Genomic DNA, 22,239 nt, shown 5'->3' with positions numbered 1-22,239 from the left:
ATCATCTATGAATTAATGGAATAAATCTTTTTGTGCTGTAGGCTTCCTACCAACTCTGTCAAGAATGATTCTGTGTCACTCAGGCTTTGTCTTGCATTTGTCTGTGGTCTTGTTGACATGAACAAACCAGCCAAATCCAATTAATATATGTCATTGGTGATTTTATAGTGATTGACCTCCTAGTGGCTTTGTCTTTGAAAAATAAGAATCCCTTTTCCCCTTCCCCACACACTGGGTCTTCATATGGCAGTTTGTCTATGCTTCAGGCCACTATAAGTATTAAAATCTTCAAGTACGCTGCTCAGATTTATTAATTTACAGTAATTAAAACTGAATACATAATTCTAGACAGAGTGAAATCAGGCAGTTTTTTTGAAGAAGGTACACTATTTTCTAGTTTGTTTATAAAACTGTTTCTTAATGCTGAACATTTCCTGGACTTTGGGGTAAATCCAGTCAATATCAGCAGAAACCCGTATTTCAGGCGTGCAATAGACACTTCCCTCTGGTTGGCCCTCGGGCACCTCTGGCCCAGCATGTCCCACGCAGAACTCATCATACCGCCCCAACCCTGTTCCTCATACCTTGAACTGATTGCTTTGTAAGTAAAAAAGAAAGATTCCATTTTCTCATCTGTTTGTAATCAAAAGGATAAGGATTCTTTGCATTTCACACCTATTTTGAAAGAGTTCTAATCAAAACCCCAAAATATCTAGGTACACGAATGGGTGGCAGACAGAGCCCTGGTTATGTCCGGTAGACCAGCGCTGCTCCTCACAGGAACATGCATACAGCATCATGATCGCTTACTAATTTCTTTAAGGGCCATTTCCAAAAAGGCATAGATCAGTGCTTCTCAATGTCCAAGTTACACAGACCATCCAGGGATCTTGTTAATATGCAGACCCTGCTCAGTTTATATGGGCTGGAGGAGAAGCTAAAAGTACATGTCAGATACGTTGGGAGGGCAGTGGGAGCCGGAAGAATAGAAAAGTCATAGTTAAGCAATTCGTTTTGGCTCAACTTCCGATATACAAATATATGCGTCCTGTAGTCCATAGTAATGAGAGCAAATGATGACTCTGAGCTAAGAGCATCCTCTTAAAGGAAGTGGTGAAACGTCAGATAACATGCTGTGAACAAATACAGACCTTGAGGTGGCTAATTGGCCCTGACGCCTTTCGTCTCTTTACAGGTCCGACGCGGAGAGCACCGCTGCCCACCTGGAAGCTTTGAAAAAGCTAGCCCTGGCATTGCAGGAGAGAGAGCAGGTTGTTGAAGACCTGAAAGAGAAAAAGCAGAAAATGATAGAGCATCTGAATTTAGATGACAGAGACTTAGTGAAAGAACAGACAAGTCACCTTGAGCAACGTTGGTTTCAGCTGGAGGACCTTGTTAAAAGGAAAATCCAGGTGTCAGTCACCAACTTGGAGGAACTGAATGTGGTGCAGGCCAAGTTTCGGGAGCTGATGGAGTGGGCAGAGGAGCAGCAGCCCAACATCGCCGAGGCCCTCAAGCAGAGCCCCCCGCCCGATATGGCTCCAAACCTTCTCATGGATCACCTCGCCATCTGCAGCGAACTGGAGGCCAAACAGGTGCTCCTGAAATCTCTCATAAAGGACGCCGACAGGGTGATGGCTGATCTCGGCCTCAATGAGCGGCAGGTAATCCAGAAGGCGCTGTCCGATGCACAAAGGCACGTGAACTGTCTCAGCGACTTAGTGGGCCAGAGACGAAAGTACTTGAACAAGACCTTGTCTGAGAAAACTCAGTTGCTCATGGCGGTGTTCCAGGCGACCAGCCAAATTCAGCAGCATGAGCGAAAGATAATGTTCCGTGAGCACATCTGCCTGTTGCCGGAAGAAGTAAGCAAACAGGTGAAAACTTGTAAGAGCGCTCAAGCCAGCCTCAGGACGTACCAAAACGAAGTCACCGGCCTTTGGTCCCAGGGTCGTGAATTAATGAAAGGAGCCACAGAGCAGGAAAAGGGTGAGGTGCTGGGTAAGCTTCAGGAACTGCAAAGCGTCTATGACACTGTTTTACAAAAGTGCAGCCACAGGCTGCAAGAACTAGAGAAGAGTTTAGTTTCTAGGAAGCATTTTAAGGAAGATTTTGATAAAGCTTGCCACTGGCTAAAGCAAGCAGATATTGTTACATTTCCTGAAATCAACCTAATGAATGAGAATACAGAGCTTCACACACAACTGGCCAAATACCAGCACATTCTTGAGCAATCTCCAGAATATGAAAATCTCCTGCTTACGTTACAGAGAACCGGGCAGGCCATGTTGCCGTCGCTGAGTGAAGTCGATCATTCCTACCTCAGTGAAAAGCTGAATGCTCTGCCCCTGCAATTTAATGTCATCGTCACCTTGGCCAAAGACAAGTTCTATAAGGTCCAAGAAGCAATTCTCGCTCGGAAAGAATATGCTTCCTTGATCGAGTTGACCACCCAGTCTCTGAGTGAACTCGAAGAGCAGTTCTTAAAGATGAGCCAAGTGCCCGCTGACCTGGTCGTTGAAGAAGCTGTGTGTCTTCAGGATGCATGCAGAGCTCTTCTGGAAGAAGTGGCAGGCCTTGGGGGAGCAGTGGACGAACTGAACCAGAAGAAAGAAAGCTTTCGCAGCACGGGGCAGCCTTGGCAGCCGGACAGGATGCTGCGGCTTGTCACCTTGTACCACCGGCTGAAACGACAAACAGAACAGAGGGTTAGCTTGTTAGAAGACACCAGCAGTGCCTATCAGGAGCACGAGAAGATGTGCCGCCAGCTGCAGAAACAACTCGAGGCTGCGAAAGCAGAGCAGTCCAAAGTGAACGAGGAGACCCTTCCTGCAGACGAGAAGCTCAAACTGTATCACTCACTGGCAGGAAGCCTTCAGGACTCAGGAGCTCTGCTGAAACAAGTGGCCATGCATCTGGAGGATCTTGTTCCACACCTTGATCCCTCGGCTTATGAGAAGGCCAAGCATCAGATCCAGTCCTGGCAAGAGGAGTTAAAACTGCTGACTTCGGCCATTGGCACGACGGTGACTGAGTGTGAGAGCCGCATGGTGCAGAGTATAGACTTCCAGACGGAGCTGAGCCGCTCTTTGGACTGGCTGAGGGGTGTGAAGGCAGAACTGAGTGGGCCCGTGTGCCTGGACCTGAACCCCCAGGACATCCAGGAGGAGATCAGAAAGGTCCAAATTCAACAGGAGGAGGTACAGTCCAGCCTGAGGATAATGAATGCCCTGGGTCACAAGGAGAAGGAGAAATTCACGAAAGCCAAGGAGCTGATTTCCGCTGATTTACAACACACTCTTGCTGAGCTCTCAGAGCTGGACGGAGACATTCAGGAAGCTTTGGGCACCAGGCAGGTTGGTATGATAGGGCTCCTCTTGTCTTTTTCTCCACTCTGCTTATTTGTAAACATGTGTAAGGTGTGTCTTCATTTTTGTTTAATCGTTAGAACTGCTTCCTTAAGTATTTCTTTTATGATACTATGTAAAATCATTGTCAACAGTGACTTAAAAGGATTTCTTTGTTGTTTGTGGACATGGTATTCATTTCACGTGATTTCCACGTTGACTTCACTTTAGTTATAATACAGCAGCCTCTGCTATCTCTCACCTTTGGGAGAGGTAATGAATGATAGCACCAGTGGAATTAATGCCATGGTGCGTACATTAATAATGAAATAAACTAGCAATGAATAATTAGTGATGCCTTTTTAAAACAATGTGAAACCTGGTGTTTCTGAGACCAGCACTGGATGAAGAATCTCCAAATGGAGAGACGCAGATGGACAATGCAGCCCCACCCCTGATGCTGAGCCACCTTTTTTGCTGGTGTCTCCCATCGGTCACCCCATCTTTTCACCCCTTCCTCAGGGAGGAGTGCTTCATCTTCTCTTGCTTCCACAGGAGCAAGACTAGAACATTAATTATGACTTTACTTGGGGATAACAAAAGAATGAGAGTATGTTTAGAACGTACGAGTACAGATATCCCTTTAAGATAATGATTTCATGCCTTTGGGTAAGTACTCAGAAGTGGGATTGCTGGTAGTTGTGTTCATTTTTTTTGAGGAGCCTCCATGCTGTTTTCCATAGTGGCCGTACTGGTTTACATTTCCACTGGTGTTATTTTACTGTTAACCAACTGAGGCATTATTTCACCTTGGTAAATATTCAGTCTGCCACATGTTACTAAACATTATTATAGAGAGAGATATATTATAACATATATACAAGAGAGAAAATTTTCAGAACTAGTCAAGATATCAGTATAAATTTCTTTCATTTTTGTCCTTCTTTACTTATTTCAACTTAATAAAAAATTATAGCAAGATCAACAGAAGGAAAAATAAAGGATAATAATGAATTGCACCAAAAATATTTCACCACCTTTTCCTTTCATGTATATATATACACATCCATGTGATGGAGGACTGGAAAAGAAGGGAAAAATTAAACTATTTGCTGCCAACACATTGCAACTGAGAGTTGATTGTGTTTGTACTTACTATGTTTCAGGCTACCTTGACTCAAATATATGGTGAATGTCAAAGGTACTATCAAGTATTTCAAGCAGCCAGCAACTGGCTTGAGGATGCCCACAAAATGTTAAAGCTGGCAGGCAACGGCCTCGACGTGGAGAGTGCAGAGGAAAGTCTCAAAAGCCATATGGAATTTTTTAGTGCAGAAGATCAGTTCCAGAACAATCTGGAGGAGCTCAAAGGCCTGGTAGCCAACCTGGACCCACTCATCAAGCCAACTGGGAAAGAGAAACTCGCGCAGACAATGGCTTCCCTGGAAGAGAAGAGCCAGAGGATAATCCAGGACGCCCACGCCCAGTTAGATCTCTTGCAGAGGTAGAGTTGCTTTCGTCTCCATGTGCTAACGAAATATAATGTGTTTTGAAATGAATTTTCACATGGGAATCGGGAATATACTAATGATGCACATCTGCATGAAAATTCATTCTTTTCTCTTAAGTACCGTTAGACAGGTTGACATCAGAGCTCTGCATAAAAACGTGTGGTTTGATGTTGCCTAATTGACTTTTGCTGGACTTTTTCAAGATGTGCAGCTCAGTGGCAGGATTACCAGAAAGCAAGGGAAGAGGTTATCGAATTGATGAATGACGCAGAAAAGAAATTGTCTGAATTTTCTTTATTAAAGACGTCTTCCAGTCATGAAGCAGAAGAAAAGTTGTCAGAAAACAAGGTTAGTTTCATTGTTGTTGGTTTTAATGTCCTTCCATTGTCTTTGTAATGGGTCTCTGCAATACCACAGTTCCAGAAGCAGGTTGATGAATCATTTCCACCTGGGTTCTTTGACTTTGAACAGGATACACGAAGCACATTTCATTACAGTTTTAATGCAATTAAATGCTGTCACTCTTCCAGGATTTCAGTTGGAAATGCATAGCTAGGTTTAAAAAGACATTCAGAGCAATTGCTTCTGATAAGGTGTGACACTATGAATTTCAGTAAATACTTTCTGGTGATAAGTTAGATTAATTCAAATATGATTTAAAAATGAATGCTGAGTCTTCCTCATGTATCACAGCAATACAAGGTAGAATATAACATCCTTAAATACTAAATTCAGTTCACTTAACATTTTTGCTGTTTTTTTAAATGAGAGAATTTCATCTCAAGTAGCAAATACACTTTTGTTTTTAATAAATAAATATTCACCTTACCTCTTTAAAACAATCCAGACCTAAATCAATTAAGAATTCAATGGAAAAGTTAGGAGTTACCAGGGGAGAAAGAATATATGTTGCAACACTTCCCTTGGCAGGTAATTCTGGGCTTTACTCAAATCCATAGAACTTTTGAAAAAAATCTATCCCTGCCCCAAACCTCTTCTCCTCCCCCACCCTAGGCTTTAGTGGCAGTGGTTAATTCTTTCCACGAGAAAATTGTGGCCCTGGATGGTAAAGCTTCACAACTAGAAACAACTGGAAATGACTCGAGCAAAGCAACCATCGGCAGGTCCATGACGACAGTCTGGCAGCGCTGGGCGCGGCTCCGCGCGGTGGCCCAGGACCAGGAGAAGATACTGGAAGATGCAGTGGACGAGTGGAAGAATTTTAACAATAAGGTAATTGCCTTTATTGATGGGCTCTCATTATTGTTCCCCCCCACCCCCCGGTAATTATGTATTTTGAAAAGCAGTATTTTGCTCTTTTTTTTGAAATTGGTTTTGTGAAAATAAAAGCTTTTTGAAATTCTGTTTTGATGACACGAAAACCAAATTATGAAGCAATATACAATATGCAGTGTACAATGTAATTCCAAATCAGGGCCTAATTATTTTAATGAGAAAACCAAGAAATTATACTTTGAAAGGAGAACAAGGTCACTTTCCTCCATTTGCTAGATTCTTAGTGAAACTTTCTTACTTGGCCCTGAAAAATTACAAAAATACTTTTTCTGTGCCATGGAATTGAGCAGGAATTTAACTCATTTCCCAAGTCTTATATTAATTTCTTTCACCTTCTAAGTAGGATTCAGTGTGTGAAGCCCCATCTCTCTTTATAAATCAAAGAGGCACATTCATGTTAACTTAAGTATTGGAAAAAGTTTTTCATTTGTCTTTTAGTTTTTTTTTTAAAAAAAACACACCTTTTTCTATGTTATGCAGTCTCCGCTTGCCCTGATACTATTTTGAGATCAAAGCTTTCCACCCAGAATTATAAAGATGGTCTTTCCTTTCATGTTAAGAAGATTGTTCAGGGCTTACTTTCCTGAAATTTAGAGTTTACACCATCATCTTTAACAAACTTTGATGCATTAGTGTCAAATGTTGTATATATTGGAATTGCCCCAATATTTCAGTTTATTTTGAGCTTCATAATATATACATTTTTCATCAGGTTAAAAAAGCCACTGAAATGATCAGTCAGCTGCAAGGTAAATTGCCGGGAAGTTCAGCAGAGAAAGCCTCAAAAGCAGAACTCTTAACTCTTCTGGAACTTCATGACACGTTCATCCTGGAGCTGGAGCAGCAGCAGTCAGCCTTGGGCATGCTGCGGCAACAAGCACTGAGCATGCTCCCGGATGGGGCCACTCCGTCCCCTGGGGAAGAGCCACCCCCCATGCAGGAAATCACAGCCATGCAAGATCAGTGCCTGAGGTAATTTTCCACCTCTCATTCTCCGTTACTGAACTTGGCCAGGACCCACAGGGATCAGTGTGGTCCAGAGTCTGCAGGTGCTCCATCAGGCCACCTTACAATGCAGGGATCTGTTCCCACCATCCCTGCTTTCCTTTTTCTTTGCTCTGCAATTACTTATCTGACAAGCACATATGTAGCAGTAGTTAGAAACACAGGGATGAAGCAAACAGATTCAGTCTGTACCTGCATGCTGTTGGCAGTCACGCAGCGGAGATGGGTGACTGCAGAAGCCGCGTGGGTAAAGCATGAAGAGGGTGGGAAAGGCAACTACCCTGGGAAGGCCGTCAAGGGAGGCTTCCCTTCAGAAGGGTGTTTCAGCTGAAGACTGAACAGGCCTGTGCGAGGCGGGGAGAGGAGAGTGTTGCAAATGGGAATAGCATGTAGCAAACCTTGGAAGTAAGCATGTCACTTTCGAGGAACTGTTGGGTGATACAGCAATTCATGAGAAACAAAGCTTGAAAGCTAAACAATTGAGAGCTACTTAGAGTCTAATTTTGAAACAGTTCAGTGATTCATTGGTTAAATCCATTGACAGAGAGATTGGAACGAGGATGATACCAAAGTCTAGGTAAAGGAGCCATTCAGAACTTAGTAGATGGCGGAAGGTAAACTTAATGATATCTGACCAGCCTGGTTCACTCATTGGGCCAGGGAAGAAGAAATGTCAGTAGATAATTTAACTGCTGTAATCACTAATATTATTCATACATATCCTATACCTGCCTCTTTAGTTATAGATGAGTTCGAGATAACTAAACTCCATTTATTTAAACTTTTTAACCAAATTTAAGTCAATTCAAAGAAAGACTTTTATACTTTGGGTGTTGAATATTATTAACTGTAAAATTTCGAAAGCTTGACTCCAAAGACTAGCTTCTAACAGACACAAATATTCCAGTAACACATTACACATTACCTCTAAGGGCTGATGACCCTGTACCATACAAGGAGATTTCCGAAGAGGAAATCAATAATGCCCCGGTTATTCTACATAGGAAAATTCATTGCAATGTAGTGGCATGGGAGTGTGTCAATTCTCCATTTTCCAGGAATAAGTCCTTCACATCATATGATGTATATTCTTCTGCTATACTTGAACTAAACTCAAGTCTTACTGAAAATTATCTGATAGTTTGGAAGAAGTGTATTTACTTGCAAAAAGATATGTGAATCCACCTTTTACAAAATGTCTGTGTTTTGATAATACAGTGCTCTGTATTAGGGCATTCTTTTCATTTCCAGTTCATGTCTGCTTTCTCCCTGTACCCCCTGTTTCTGAAGCATGCAGGAGGAAGTGAGGCATCACGGGAAGGTGGTGAAGCAGGAGCTGAAGGACCGAGAAGCAGTGGAGACTCAGATCAATTCTGTGAAATCCTGGGTCCAGGAAACAAAAGAATATTTGGGGAATCCAACAATAGAAATAGATGCTCAACTTGAAGAACTTCAGGTACAAAACTCTCCTCATTCCCTATACCCATCCTTCAAAAAAAAAAATTGCCCTGATTTTAATCAGACACATTGGTTTATAATCAATGAAATATTGAATGAATTTAAAATTTTCAGTAATGTGTTACATAAAAGGTTTTTAGTATTATTCCATGGGATTTTTGTTTGTTCTATATAAAGTGGACATGTTTCTTATTCAGAGGCTAAAGAAAAGTTTGGTTTTTCTCAAAGTGTTTCTCTAATTCCACACTTAATCCTGTATTGAGGGACAGTATATCGCCTTGCTCTGTACCCATGAAAATTTCCTTAGGTGCCCAGAAATTTCTCATTTTGATCTTTTCTTCAGATTCTCCTAACAGAAGCCACCAATCACCGACAGAATGTCGAAAAAGTAGCTGAGGAGCAGAAGAACAAGTACCTGGGTCTCAATGCTATATTACCTTCTGAACTCTCCCTTCAGTTAGCCGAGGTGGCCTTGGACCTAGGAACTATCCATGACCAGGTAAACCTGTTACCAAGAAAGAGTGCTCTTGTATTCTTTTGTAGGCTCAAGACTCTTGTACAAGAGCTCTTGAATTTCACAATCATATCTTCATGGAAACAGAGTTTGGAAAAAAAAAACCAGCTTAGCATAAAACAATAATATTAAATTAGAGGCCTTATTCATAGGCAAAAAGCACACATCAGATGATCATAGTTATCAACAACAATGTCAAGTAATCAAATATAACTTATCTGCTTTCCTTCATCTTTTTCAAAAAAAAAAAAAGACAAAGAACAAAAACAACAAAAGATATATGTCATGTGTTCAGCAAATATTTATTGAGTGCCCACAGGTTACCAGACACTCTGCTAGATGCATTTCAGCCTTTCACTTACATAAAAAGAGAACTTTGTTTTACTATTTTTCTTTGGCATCTTGTTATAAGCAAAAGTATGAATGTTTGTTATCAAATCAAGCCAAAGCCATTAAAAACCTGTAAATGTTAATGGTCCTTTTTCATCTTCCTTCCATGGCATCTGCTTAATGCTTTTTTAATCATACTGTAAGGATGTAATTGCGAAGTTAGAAAAAGAGTTACCAGATCATTAACAACTACTTATGAAAAGGTGCTTGGAAACAAATTTGTGTGTTCCGATTATCTGGAGGAGTTTTGCATATTGTGAAGAAAAAGGCTTAGAAGAGTCTGCAGGCTCAAGGTCACAGTGTTAATAAATGGAGATTCAAACTGAGCTACCTACACTGCCATCTAGGGATGCTCTGTAAACAGTTGAGCGAATCACTGTACACGCCCTGCTTGTTCCTTTGCCGAAACAGCAGCGGAAAGACATGCGGTGGATGCGTAAAGACGGGAGAATAAGGCTTCACGGAAAACCACGAGTTTGCACAGTAACTGCATGTGGCTGGTTTGACAAAGCTCACTAAGGCCAAAGCAGCCCTGACCACCTGACATCTCTCGTCAACATCCCCACGGGGAGCTTTTTCATATCTGTTCCCCAATTTTAACCACCATTGCTTTTGCTGTTCTCACTGATTATGTAGATCCAAGACAAAGTAAAGCAAGTTGAACAGAGCAAGGCCATGAGCCAGGAATTCAGCCGGCAAATTCAGAAGATAACCAAAGAACTCACAACTATTCTAACTACACTGAGAGCAAAGACGGATAATTTAGTTCAAGCGAAAACTGACCAAAAGGTAAGGGAAGAGAAGTGGAAAACATATGGGGGGCTACTGAATAAATTCAATATTTTTTGGAGTTAGTTCATTTTGGGGCTATAAAAATGGGACTTTCCTGATCAGCAAGCTTTGTTAAAACCAGTCAGCAAAGAGAGGGAGTAAAGGCATTTTATAAACCTGACAGCACAGATCTATTTACATGCTATAATTTATCAACTTTATTAATAAATATAAATGCATGTGTGAATAATGGGGAAAGTGTCAGAGAACAAATAATGAGTTAGGAATGTAAATTCCCAAAGAAAGGATGTTCTTGGTAGCTAAATCTGTTCTCACTCCGCTGATGAGTTAAGTGACTCATCCCTTTCGGGTGGGGCAGAAGGAAAATGTTAGGTTTCTCAGCCTCATAGGAAATAAACACCAGGGTTGCAAAACATCCCGTCCTGCCTTTCCGACTGAAGACACAGAGATGACCTGACCGTGGTAGAATTATTCTTTATTGCATTTGGCTTCTATGGAAGCATGTAAAATGTCATCCTTTGAAAAAATAAGTGAATAGAATAAAATAAAGTGAAATGTCATCCTTCCCATCTTGATAACTCGGGAGAAACTCATTTTCTGTAGTCTGATGTTCTCTCACTTCGATGAACACCTAGGCGCTAGGAGAGGAGTTGGATGCCTGCAATTTAAAGTTGATGGAGCTGGATGAAGCAGTACAAAAGTTCTCAGAACAGAATGGCCAGCTGGGTAAGCCCCTGGCCAAGAAGATAGGAAAACTGGCTGAACTTCACCAGCAGACCAGTAGACAGGCTGAGAACCGGCTCTCCAAGCTCAGCCAGGTAAGTTTTCTGGCCAGTAATCAAAATTCTCTAGGGCAGAAATGCTACGCTCTGTTTTTCTCTTTTGAAAATAAATAAAAAGATGATCTTGAAAATGATGAGAGTAATTTAAGGGTAGCTTATTTCATACCACACCTCTGTTCCTAAGAGTTAGGCATAAACCCACCTTTATTTTACATCAAACCATTATTATAAACTCATTGACAAAGGTGGTCATGTAAATGTAATTTTGATGTGAATACTTTGTAACCCAGGGAAGTATTTTGTAAAATGAATGCTCATGTATTAACTTGTTTCACAGATCAGTTTGTGTAAAGTAAGATGACTATGTTGACTTACAGATATGTAATAGCTATTATTTACTTAATAGGTTCAGGTCACACATCCACCATAATTGTTGATTATAGACTCAACTTTTACTAACTGATTATGTATGTTTTCTGTAACCAGAGATAAGTTAAATCAGGATTTGGCAACCAATGAATTACAATATTGAAACCTGGTATGCCAGAATCCCCACCCCTACGTCCTTACTCAGTGAGGGTGGAGTACAGAAGGAGGGAGGCAGAAAGGACAGCTGGATAGATAAGTAAGAGGTGAGAATAGAGAAGTTTTTTTCTTTTTAAGGAAAGATTATTCAAGCATATTGAGAACTTGGATTTTATCCTGAAGTCACTGGGAAGTCCCTGAAATGGTTTCCACAAGGACATACCTTTTGTAGATTAAAAAAAGAGGGTGGGGGTTCTATGGAAAGTGACCTCGCAAGGTACTGATCATGAATTCCTAACTGGGCAGGTCACGGTGGGTAGTCACACCCCAGGCCTTTAACTCCTTTCATGAAAGGTTTTAAGCCAGCCCTGTTTATTATTCTTGTGCATCTAGGTTAACACGCCTTTGAAATAAGTGAAACCACCCTCCTCGAGAGAGCTATGATCATGATCGTGTTAACTACCCTCTAATCCAATCACCACCCTACTCTCTCCAATCTTCCTTCTGTCCCCTCCTTAATTGTTAAAAGAAACTGCAAAACTATTATTCTGTGGAACATTTGAGATCTTCCTCCATGGCATGTGTCGTCAGCTTGGCTCAAATAAACTAGTAAAATTTCTCTGCAGGTTTGGATGCTTCTTGTGTTGACACTTTAAATATCTCGGATATTATATAATGATTGACCCCTATGACTGTTGTATCCAAAGAGAGACAGAAGGCTGATTTCTAGCTCAAGAAGTAAAGGTTACATTTGTTATCGGAATGTTAATGATTTTTTTTTAGGCAACATCACATTTACAAGAATACAATGCAATGCTTGAATTAATTTTGAAGTGGATTGACAAAGCTAAAGTCTTGGTACATGGAAAGATTGTGTGGAATTCTGCAAGGCAACTTCGGGAACAATACATTTCACATCAGGTAACTTTGGGAAAAAGGGTTTTCAAAGAATAACTAAGAGAGCAATTTAACTTAACTGGCTAGACCAACAGAAAACTCAGACAACCATGATGTCAAGTTATTGTAGGTGCCAAATTAACAAAAAAGAAAGAAAACTAAGGTAGCCCTACAACTTGCCCAGTGGTTTGAAAGAAAGTAGCTATGCATGGGATTTCATAACTGTGCAAAGAAACCCATGTCCTCTATCTCCCCTTGACTTTCCTTCCCCAACACCAAAAATAATTAGTCTCTTTTTTGCAGCTTCTTTGAAACAGTTCTATGCAAGGGTTTGGCAGAAACTTCTTTCTGACGAAGAGGTGTAGCACATTTAGAGACACTTTGTGGGCTCGAGGCAGACTGATGTGGAAACCAAGCGCTGCCATTTCAGGCAATGCGATTTGAAAGAAACTACATTCCCTCCCTGAATTCAGTCTTCCCAGCAGTGAGATGGAGGTGTAACTGATTCACATTGCAGAGTTATGATGAGGATCAAATAGTGTAACTCCTGTGCAGACATGAAGCACAGTATCTGTCACGTAGGTGTTGAACGCTCAGGCCTCCTCCTTCTCAGCTCTGTGCCTGGCACCTTCCACAGGAAGTAGGGGTCAGCCGGGAGCCAGCAATAAGTCCACATCATATTACTTCATTTCCTCTGAAGTTTTCTCTAGGTCATGTCATCCAGGAAATTATTTCATTCTATCTAATAGCCCAGTTACCTTGCAATGGAATACAGAATGCTTTTTAAGTTACGTGAATATCCTCAAGTATTGTGGGTTTTCTTTCTTTTAGTCTGGACTTTTAAATCCATTGCTTTTTCCATTCCGATTGACAGAGTTCTAGATCAAAGCCTCATTTTCTCCTTGTACTGTTTTCACAGCCTTATAGTTGGTTTCACCGTATCCACAATCTTTCTTCCCTCATCAGTCTCATACGCTCATCTCAACAAATCTTCCTTAAACAACTCCAACCTTCTGCTTGAGGATACGCTTATATATTAACAGATAAGACTTAAGGTAGAACTGGTTGTAAACAATGAAGAAAATATTCAGCATTATTAGAAATCTAGAAAGGCAATTTAGGAGAGAACATTTTAACTACCAAGTGAACACTATTCCTTCCAGTTCATTTTAAAGAAGTTGAGAGCTCTCCAACACTCCTGGGAACTTGATGAACTCTCTCTGAAAGACAGTTGGCAAAATGGATCATGATCACCAAAAAGTTCCTCCTCTGTAGTCCAAAATGCAGAAAGTAGTTTGTGCAGTATTAATCACTAGAATGGAATTTTAAAGGAAACTTCAATGCCAACTCATTTTTCTGAGTACAATTTTGGATATAATGGAATATAACGCAGCGTTAAAATAGCCATAAAGGCTTTTTCTTTAAAATAATTTCTGTACTCATTTATTTAGTCAATGAACATTTATAAAGTATTTTCCAAAGCTAGGGATTTGGGTAGACATTTGGAATACAAACAGTATTTCCTGTCCTGGCCCCCAGGGAGTTGGTAGTTAATGGAAAGATGGAGATAGAGAGAGCTAGACAATTACAAATTGATGATGCAAGCGTGCAGGGCCCAAAGTGCTGAAGAAGCCCCAGGAGGGTGCTCTACCCAGACCACCATGAGTTTGAGAAGAAGGTTAAGGAAGCCTTTTCAGGGAAAGGTGATTCTGGGTTGAGCCCTGAAAGACCGGCAGCCCACTCTGTAGTAGGAGGAGTGAGGGGGTGCTCTGTTGGGGTCACTGGAAGGTGCAGCTTGAGGGCTGGAGGAAAGAGGCGTCAGAGATAAGAATAGAGAGCGAAGGAAAAGACAGGTCGTGAAAGCCTGGTAAGCACGGGGACTTTATCCTAAACTCATGCTGAAGGTTTTGACAGCTATTCTGTAGGCAAGTGACAAGTTCAGACTTGTATTTTAAGGGAGATGACTGTGGAACACAGATTATTGAAGGGAAGACTACATAGAAGGTAGTTGTAGTACTTCAGGGGGAAATGACAAGGCTCTTCTTTGGAGGCTGAGAGAAGGCAAAAGCAAGGGGACTTCCTGAGCTGGAGTTCCGGACTTGGAGACTGTGGATGTGGGTGAAAGGGAGGGAGGAGCCAAGGGTGATTCCCAGGATTTTTTTTTTGCCTTGGGCAGTTGGGTGGATTGAGTGCAGGTGGACAGATACCAGGTGTTGGTGGTTAATTCACACAGCTGCCCAGGAGAGATCTCAGCCTATACACACTGTTTCAGGGAATTCTCCCATGCCTGCCTTTGTAATTACAGCTGCCTGGGGTCGTCCAAAAACAGTGCACAGAGAGAAAATGCATGTTTCCAATGTCAGGTAAAAAAGGAAGATAGAAAATTGTAGGTATATTGTGATGTTAGTTACCTAAAAATATTCCCACACATAACAGCAGCTATAGCTTACTTAGTTAGCACTCAGTTGTGGGATTATGGAATATTTTACTCACATATTATTGTGAGAAAAAAATGTATTCTATTTTTTAAAATTAAAAAAAATTGAAGAATAATGTCCCACCTCCCATTTGTCCTCTTCACACGTCACTCACCCCAGCACCTGCCTATTTGGTGCTCACTCACCTATGTGCCTTTGCTTGTACGGCTCCCCCAGCGTAAAATACCTTTCCTCTTCTTCCCCATCTGTCAAAATGCAAGTGGCCTACTAACTCAGCTCAGATGTGAGTCTTCCAGGAAGCCTTCTCCAACCTTCCTGCAAGTTCATCCCATTTCTGACCTCCTTAACCCACTATTCTTTTCTCTCTACTCAGGTAGTGCATGGTTATTAATCCATTTGTATTCGTATCACTCCCAGTAGATGATACTATCCTGAATGACAAGGGAGCATTTTATTCCTCTTGGTACCCTAAGTTGTGTCTATGCTCTTGTCTCACTTAAAGCAAGTGAGAAAAGGTTTTGTTTGTTTGTTTGTTTGCAGTGCTCTAGTCTTTTCCATTTCTTAGATTGAGCTGCACTTAGATCTTAGGTATAGAATACGAGAGCTGAAATGCATCTCTTTAGTTTAAATACGAATGCAAAAAGGTAGGAGGCCCCGCGACCTGCTGAAGCTACCCCTGTGCAGAGCATTGCCCCTGCTGGGATACTTGTGACCCTCAGGAAGCAGCTTGGGGCGGTGGACAGAGCCCGAGTCTTATGGTCCAACACTTTAAAACATGTGGCCTCGGCAGATTGTTCACAGTCTCTGAACTTCGATTTCTTTCTCTGTGAAATGCGGATAACGGTAGGTGGGGAGTGGGCCCTGGGGTGTGAAGATTAACCTGCAGGAGGGCCCACAGAACCTGCCTACACAGTGCACATGGGCTGAGGCTCCCTTCCTAGTCTGATGGTCTCTATGCCACACCATGTTCATTACCATACTTCTCTGCCTGTTATCAATGTCGTGAATGGTGATCATTCACTGTAGACCATGCTAGAAGAATCTGAAGAAATCCACAACGATCTGGAAGCAATGACCGAGAAGTTACAGCACCTTTCTAGCGTGTACCGCACAGAAAGAATGTGTCACCAAGTGGCAGAACTGGGACGGGAGACCGAGGAATTGCGGCAGATGATCAAATTTCGTTTGCAGAACCTCCAAGATGCTGCCAAGGTAAAAATGAAATGATGATGATGATGATGATGATGATGATGATGATGATGATGGTGATGATTAAGTTAAGTTGAAACGTCCATCATCAAAAAAACAATGGTGGTCTCATAGTAGAGAGATAGTGCTCATCTCTGATGTGCCTTCTTGAGGTGATGTTATTCTTCACCTATAAGGTTGGACTTCAAGTACTTAAATATTGACATTCATGTTGTTTTTACTCTGCAGGATATGAAAAAATTTGAAACAGAGCTAAAAAACTTACAAGTTGCTTTGGAGCAAGCCCAGACAACCCTGACCTCTCCAGAAGTCGGACGTCTTAGTCTCAAAGAGCAACTGTCTCATCGGCAGGTAAGCAAAAATAACTCAGGGGGGACCACTGCGGACCTACTGATAGATTTCTTAAAAAGGAAAGTTATGAAAGATAATTTCTAAACTCAGTTATCATCTCAGCTCCATATACATGATTTGTTGTAACATTTCCTGGAAAACGTGTATGACTCGTGAACTAGCTGTAGTTTAAGTGGCTCTTGCTTATGAAAGGAACGCTTCGACATAAAATGTGTGAACTGTGTCCTCCCACTTACAGCATTTGCTGTGCGAGGTGGAGTTGCTGAAGCCGAAGGTCCGCGCGGTGCAGACCAGCCAGAGCGCGCTCCGGATCCCGGAGGACGTCGTCGCCCGCCTGCCGCTCTGCCGCGCAGCGCTCCAGCTGCAGGAGGAGGCCAGCCGGCTGCAGCATGTGGCCATCCAGCAGTGCAACGTCCTGCAGGCACGTGTGTGGCCCACGCCTGCGCAGCAGCAGCCAATGAGTCACTGGCTCCTGGTTTTAGCCAGGGCTCAGCCATCAAAACACCCCCAGAGTGTTAAATGTGGCAGGTTGTTGCGGTTATATAAAATAAGGAGGTGAAATGCTATCCTTTGGATCACCCACAATAGCCTGGAGAAAGTTCTGTAAAAATATCCGTTGGAGAAAACTATCTTGTAGCAATATTTTTTATAAGAACGACTTATATAGGTTAATTTTATATTCAGTTTTATTTTTACCTCATTATTCATCTGAGAATCATCTAGAACAGGGGTGTCAAACTCATTTTCACTGGGGGCCACATCAGCCTTGCAGTTGCCTTCCAAGGGCTGAATGTAATTTCAACTCCTTAACAGTTAATAGTTACATTTACACAGTCCTAAAATTACATTGGGCCCTTGGAAGGCAGCCATGAGGCTGATGTGGCCCCCGGTGAAAATGAGTTTGACACCCCTCATCTAGAACCCTGTAATATGACTCTAATGGTAGCATATATTACAGGGTTTTTTTCCGTTCTTGAGCTTATTGATGCACTAAGTGCATTTTCGTGCCTGAGAAGTACACCCAAGTATAACTCAGTCTCTTTAATAAGACCGACATCACTGACTCAGAAGATATGGCACTATTACCTCATATCTCATTTCAACTCACATTTCGTCATTTTTATCCAACAATTACACACGTATCCTTTCATTAGATTGCTAAAGGCCTCTTTGGGCGATTATCCTTAGTCCTTATATGAGCTTGTAATTTGTTAGACAGTAAATTCCTGGGGATAGATGTCATGCTTAATTAATTTTTTTTTACCGTTTACTCCAGCATTTAACAAGTGCCTTATACATATTTTCAGTATTTCTTGTGGGAAATGAAGTAATCGTGTTTTTCATACTGCTTCCTACCATCTTCAGGACAATACGAATAGGGGGAAGACAGAGGAGCCACTTAACTACTTTGAATTCATGAATAATCCTCGCAAAATGATTTAGGAGAAAGGCTTTGAAATATCTGCATGAAGTTGAGAATTTGAATGATGTAGGAATTTTACCCATCATTCCTTTATTCCCTAGATACGCAGTTAAACAGGAGTTGATACTGTAGTTTGCCAGAGAGCAGTGCAGAATTACTTAACACAGTTATTGATATAGAAAGATAATCATGGGGTATTTTTTTTTTCCCAAAGGAGGCTGTGATGCAGTACGAACAATACGAACAAGAAATGCAGCACCTCCAGGAGCTCATAGAAGGAGCTCACAGAGAGATTGAGGATAAGCCTGTGGCCACCAGTAACATCCAGGAGCTGCAAGCCCAGATTTCTCGGCACGAGGTGAGACAGGAACACGGGCAGGATGCTGGCTTGATGGGAATTTGTGACTGGTTTCTTGTGAATGAAAGAGAGAGGTTCTTCCTGTCTGGCACATAATGTATTCAGTCCTTGGCTGATCTCTTTGGCTGTTTTTGCATTTTGAGGGCTCTTTTTTCTGATAGTTTCCAAGACCTAGTAGCATGAGTCTTCCCCTTGATTCTAAAATGTCTTTACATGTTTTTCATGCTGTATCTCAGCAGGGACCCAGAGACTCTCCTGCCCCTGAATTCTCACAGTTAATGTGCCAACACACAGGCTGAGCCCTGTACTTAAAGCCTGTAAGAACCAGCAATGCTCAAAGTCTCACTGCTTTGATCACCCTCTGTAAAAAGAAGGGATCTTTCATATTTTTTTTTAAAAAATCATTTGCTCTTTCAAATGTTGATCATTTCAGCTCCTTTTACCAAAATCAGAGAATGGTCCATATTTTTTGTTTTGTTGACTTCCAAATGTAGCCTCTTCCCAATTTTAAACGTGCCTCTTTCCTTGGACCTTTGCCATCATTGTGACCTTAGGACTTGGACACCCCTTTTGCAGACCTGGTCTAAGAGGCCATAGACCTTGAGTGTTTGAGCCCATTGACTCTTGGTAGTGAACTCCCTCTCCTGGCTTGTCGATTCCTATATATGTCACATTTACACTTTCCCTTGGAGGCTGACTCATAGCACCATGAATTTTGGTAGGGGACTGGGACTAAGGGGTGTCTTATTTCTCTGTGCCAAGGGTAGACATTAAGTTTACCCTTCCAAAGGCTCCAGTTTGTTGTCATAAGAGCAATAAACTCTTTTTCCAAACCAGGTGTCATAGTGAGGGTCTCAGCAGATTCATTTGTTGACTTTTATGGATGGAAAATCTGACCACCTCCCTCTCCAAATTCAATTCTTTAGTTTCTCAACACATCCAATGTGTAAATAACTTACATTTATATATGATTTATAAATTAATGGAAATAAATATCCCACCTACATTTACTTCTGTATAGTAGATACATCTATGTTTACTATTTTTCTTATGCCATTATTAAAACTATTATGCAAATATTTAAAACTATTTATATAACTCATACATTAGACTATATATTATAAATTTACTTCAAAACTATTTTTAATCCCATTTTCTAAGATCCAGAATTTTGTTGTAACAACTTTTCTGTCATAGCACAGAAAAGTTTATTAAGTCAAAAGAAATATTTTTTAAAAAACTTCCCTAGAATAACAGTAATTCTTATTACCATGTTTTTCTGATTTTTAAAACAATCCACAAAGGTTTTAACATTATCTCTTACAACAACCCTGTGAGGTAAAGATCTCTTTTTATTATCTCCATTTTCCTCATAAGAGAAGGGAAACTGATTTTTTAGATGACTTCCTAAGCTCCCAGATCTAGTAACTCCAAGAAGCCAGATTCTAATCTAATGCCTTTGGCTCCAGATTGGTTTTTCACTGCAGCAGAAGCTATGTGAGCTATCTCACTGCACAGAGGCAAAGAACGACGGTCCTGGAAAATAAATGACTTGCATAAGGTCACAGAGCCCACACTCTGCACAGTCAGGAGTAGACTGTTTGCCTGGCTTCTGCTCAGCAATCTGTTCATTTTGTCATGTTCTCCCCCCAAGTTCTAAACATCAGTGTAGACACGTGTTCGCTTTGTCACGTGATTTAGAATATATCTTCCTATCAACAATGACATAGTCCTGGGTGAGGCTCATTGTATGTAAAAAACAAACGCAGGAAGGAAAGTGCTGAATGGAGAAAGCCTGATTTATGATAACAGAAAAATTTGGAAGACTGCTTTTTCCTGTACTTTCAATCTGCTTTTAATAGAATTTCAATCTTGATCTGAGTCTCATTGCCTTATGGGTAACTTTAACTCACAAAAGTAATTGATAATTGATTCATTTCTAAGGAATTCCCTTTTTTTTTTTCCCCTGTGACTTTTCAAATGTTCCATTTAATTGGAGAAAATTATCCTGCCACTTTCAAATCTTAGGAGAGAAGCACTCGGACCTCTTGCTTTCCACTGGGCATAGAAGGCTCGTGAGTGAGTGCAGGTGGTGGCCCACAAAGGGCAGCTTTCCTCGGAGCGGCCACAGAACCCGAAATCCCCACCTTTATGCTCATCCTTTATAATCGTTTTCAGAAATACCCAATAAGATTAAAAATAAACAGGCTTTCCAAGAATGGGGACACACTAACCCATTAGTGCTCCATTGTAATGTGGCAGACTTGACCACCAGCCCACAAAGTTGATGGGAGACAAGCAGGTTTATTCTTACAGAAGAAAGTTCTAGAGAGCTGTTCCTCCAAGGGAGTCACTCACAGAGGGTAACCATATCATGCAGATTCTCATAAGCCCAGTAAATCAAAATCTTTTGAAGTGAAGACTAGAGTTGCGTTTTTAGCAAACAGCCAGATGAGTTTTACACACCTGGTTGAGAACTCCTAGTTAGGCAAGGGGAGTTTGCTGCCGGTGTGGGCCTACACTGGCACAGCCGTCGGGGCGGTGACCATCCAGCCATGTGGGCGCCAAGGGTGGGCGGACTGCAGCTGCTCGTGCTTCATGAGGATTCCTCCAGCCCACTTGCATGGGGCAGGCTACTGTAAGGGTGCTCGGAGATTTGTCCCGTGGCAACAGAGAGCTCAAGTTGTCCAGGGAGCTGACGGATGTCTCCTACGTGCACACGTTCACTAATCATTCGTAGAGTAGCCCTGTGTCAGGTACAAGACCAGATATAGGAAGTAGCTACGAAATCACTATTTTTAAAGCCCTGTTAGGTATAATCAAGTATCTAGCAGCCCTAATATGTAAAGAAGTGATGATTTCTACTTTTTAAATTCTTGCTTTAAAAATTCCTCTACTGTTCTGGAAGTCAAGAAAACAGGCTGCTGACTGAGTTCTTCTGGACTGTTTTCCCTCCCACTCGGTCAGTTTTGGTTGGGAGGGGAGAAGGAAAATGGCAACGAGAAAAAAATGGTACATACATGTGTGTACATGTGTGTACTGACACATACATATGTGTACATGTGTACACATACACACATATACATGCACATATATACATTCGCAGAGACATATACACACGTATATACCACTTTGTTATGTTGTCATTTCGTTTGTTTCTGAACTTCAAGTTCAAAACTCTAGTTTGAATGTCAATGTATTTAAAAATATGAGTAGACACACACTCGTATTTTAAAGACATTGACATTTAATGTCTTTGTCATACAATGTGTTCTATACAAACACTGTGACGTTTTAGACCAAGGCGTCAAATAAAAGGAATAGGAAAAAATAATGGTATTGTACTTTTAGGAATATACCTCTTCATTTTTAAAAAGATGTATATACCTTTTAAGTAAGAAAGTATAAATTTAATATTTTAAAATTACTATTTTAATTTATTATTTCAAAATTTTAATATTTTAGAATTTTTAAGGGTCGTGTGTTATCCAGAATATATTTTCAATAAGCTCTTGGTAAAAGTTTTAAGACCTCTATCTCTCGAGACAATTTTTTTCAACAGGAAGTGTATTTAAAAGCCATTAAATTTAAACTGAACACGTTCAAAGCCTTACTTTGAAGCATCAGAAACATTTGAAGCATGGTGGAGTATGTGAGGGAAATTTTAATGAATGGACAACATTTTATTTTGGAAGTTATCTGCATTAAAAAATTAGAGTTTCATGTGTAATATTTAGCTTATCTACAAAAACAACCCCCAGGGACACAGCGATGACAAGCCTTTCACTTAGTGACCCTGTCTGAAAAACTGACTCCTCCATTTGCTATATTCAGTGCGATAAGAGCTGAGCATTGCATTTTTTGTAGTTTTAGTCATCACATGACCTAATTTCCACGGCATGAACCATCTGGCAGTGGCAGATTCTTAGGCATTTTAAAGAAA

At 41.1% G+C, this 22,239-nt stretch overlaps 1 protein-coding gene across 2 annotated transcripts in view; it reads left to right on the top strand.

Annotated features, from left to right (window-relative positions):
• SYNE1 (spectrin repeat containing nuclear envelope protein 1) overlaps positions 1 to 22,239 on the top strand; it is a 389,799-nt gene that overhangs the window by 221,770 nt on the left and 145,790 nt on the right. For both annotated transcript variants that reach the window (XM_045188911.3, XM_053914376.1), the window contains 14 exons: positions 1,196 to 3,356; positions 4,514 to 4,851; positions 5,062 to 5,206; positions 5,873 to 6,091; positions 6,867 to 7,126; positions 8,450 to 8,615; positions 8,961 to 9,116; positions 10,158 to 10,310; positions 10,949 to 11,131; positions 12,404 to 12,541; positions 15,982 to 16,167; positions 16,393 to 16,515; positions 16,754 to 16,936; positions 18,153 to 18,296. In XM_045188911.3, coding sequence (XP_045044846.2) covers positions 1,196 to 3,356; positions 4,514 to 4,851; positions 5,062 to 5,206; positions 5,873 to 6,091; positions 6,867 to 7,126; positions 8,450 to 8,615; positions 8,961 to 9,116; positions 10,158 to 10,310; positions 10,949 to 11,131; positions 12,404 to 12,541; positions 15,982 to 16,167; positions 16,393 to 16,515; positions 16,754 to 16,936; positions 18,153 to 18,296 — 4,555 coding nt within the window. The remainder of the gene's footprint in view (positions 1 to 1,195; positions 3,357 to 4,513; positions 4,852 to 5,061; positions 5,207 to 5,872; positions 6,092 to 6,866; positions 7,127 to 8,449; positions 8,616 to 8,960; positions 9,117 to 10,157; positions 10,311 to 10,948; positions 11,132 to 12,403; positions 12,542 to 15,981; positions 16,168 to 16,392; positions 16,516 to 16,753; positions 16,937 to 18,152; positions 18,297 to 22,239) is intronic.

Source organism: Desmodus rotundus, chromosome 11, assembly GCF_022682495.2.
Source record: "Desmodus rotundus isolate HL8 chromosome 11, HLdesRot8A.1, whole genome shotgun sequence".
Lineage (NCBI taxonomy): Eukaryota > Metazoa > Chordata > Mammalia > Chiroptera > Phyllostomidae > Desmodus > Desmodus rotundus.
Note: the sequence above shows the minus strand (reverse complement) of the source record. Positions and strands in the feature narration are given on the sequence as shown.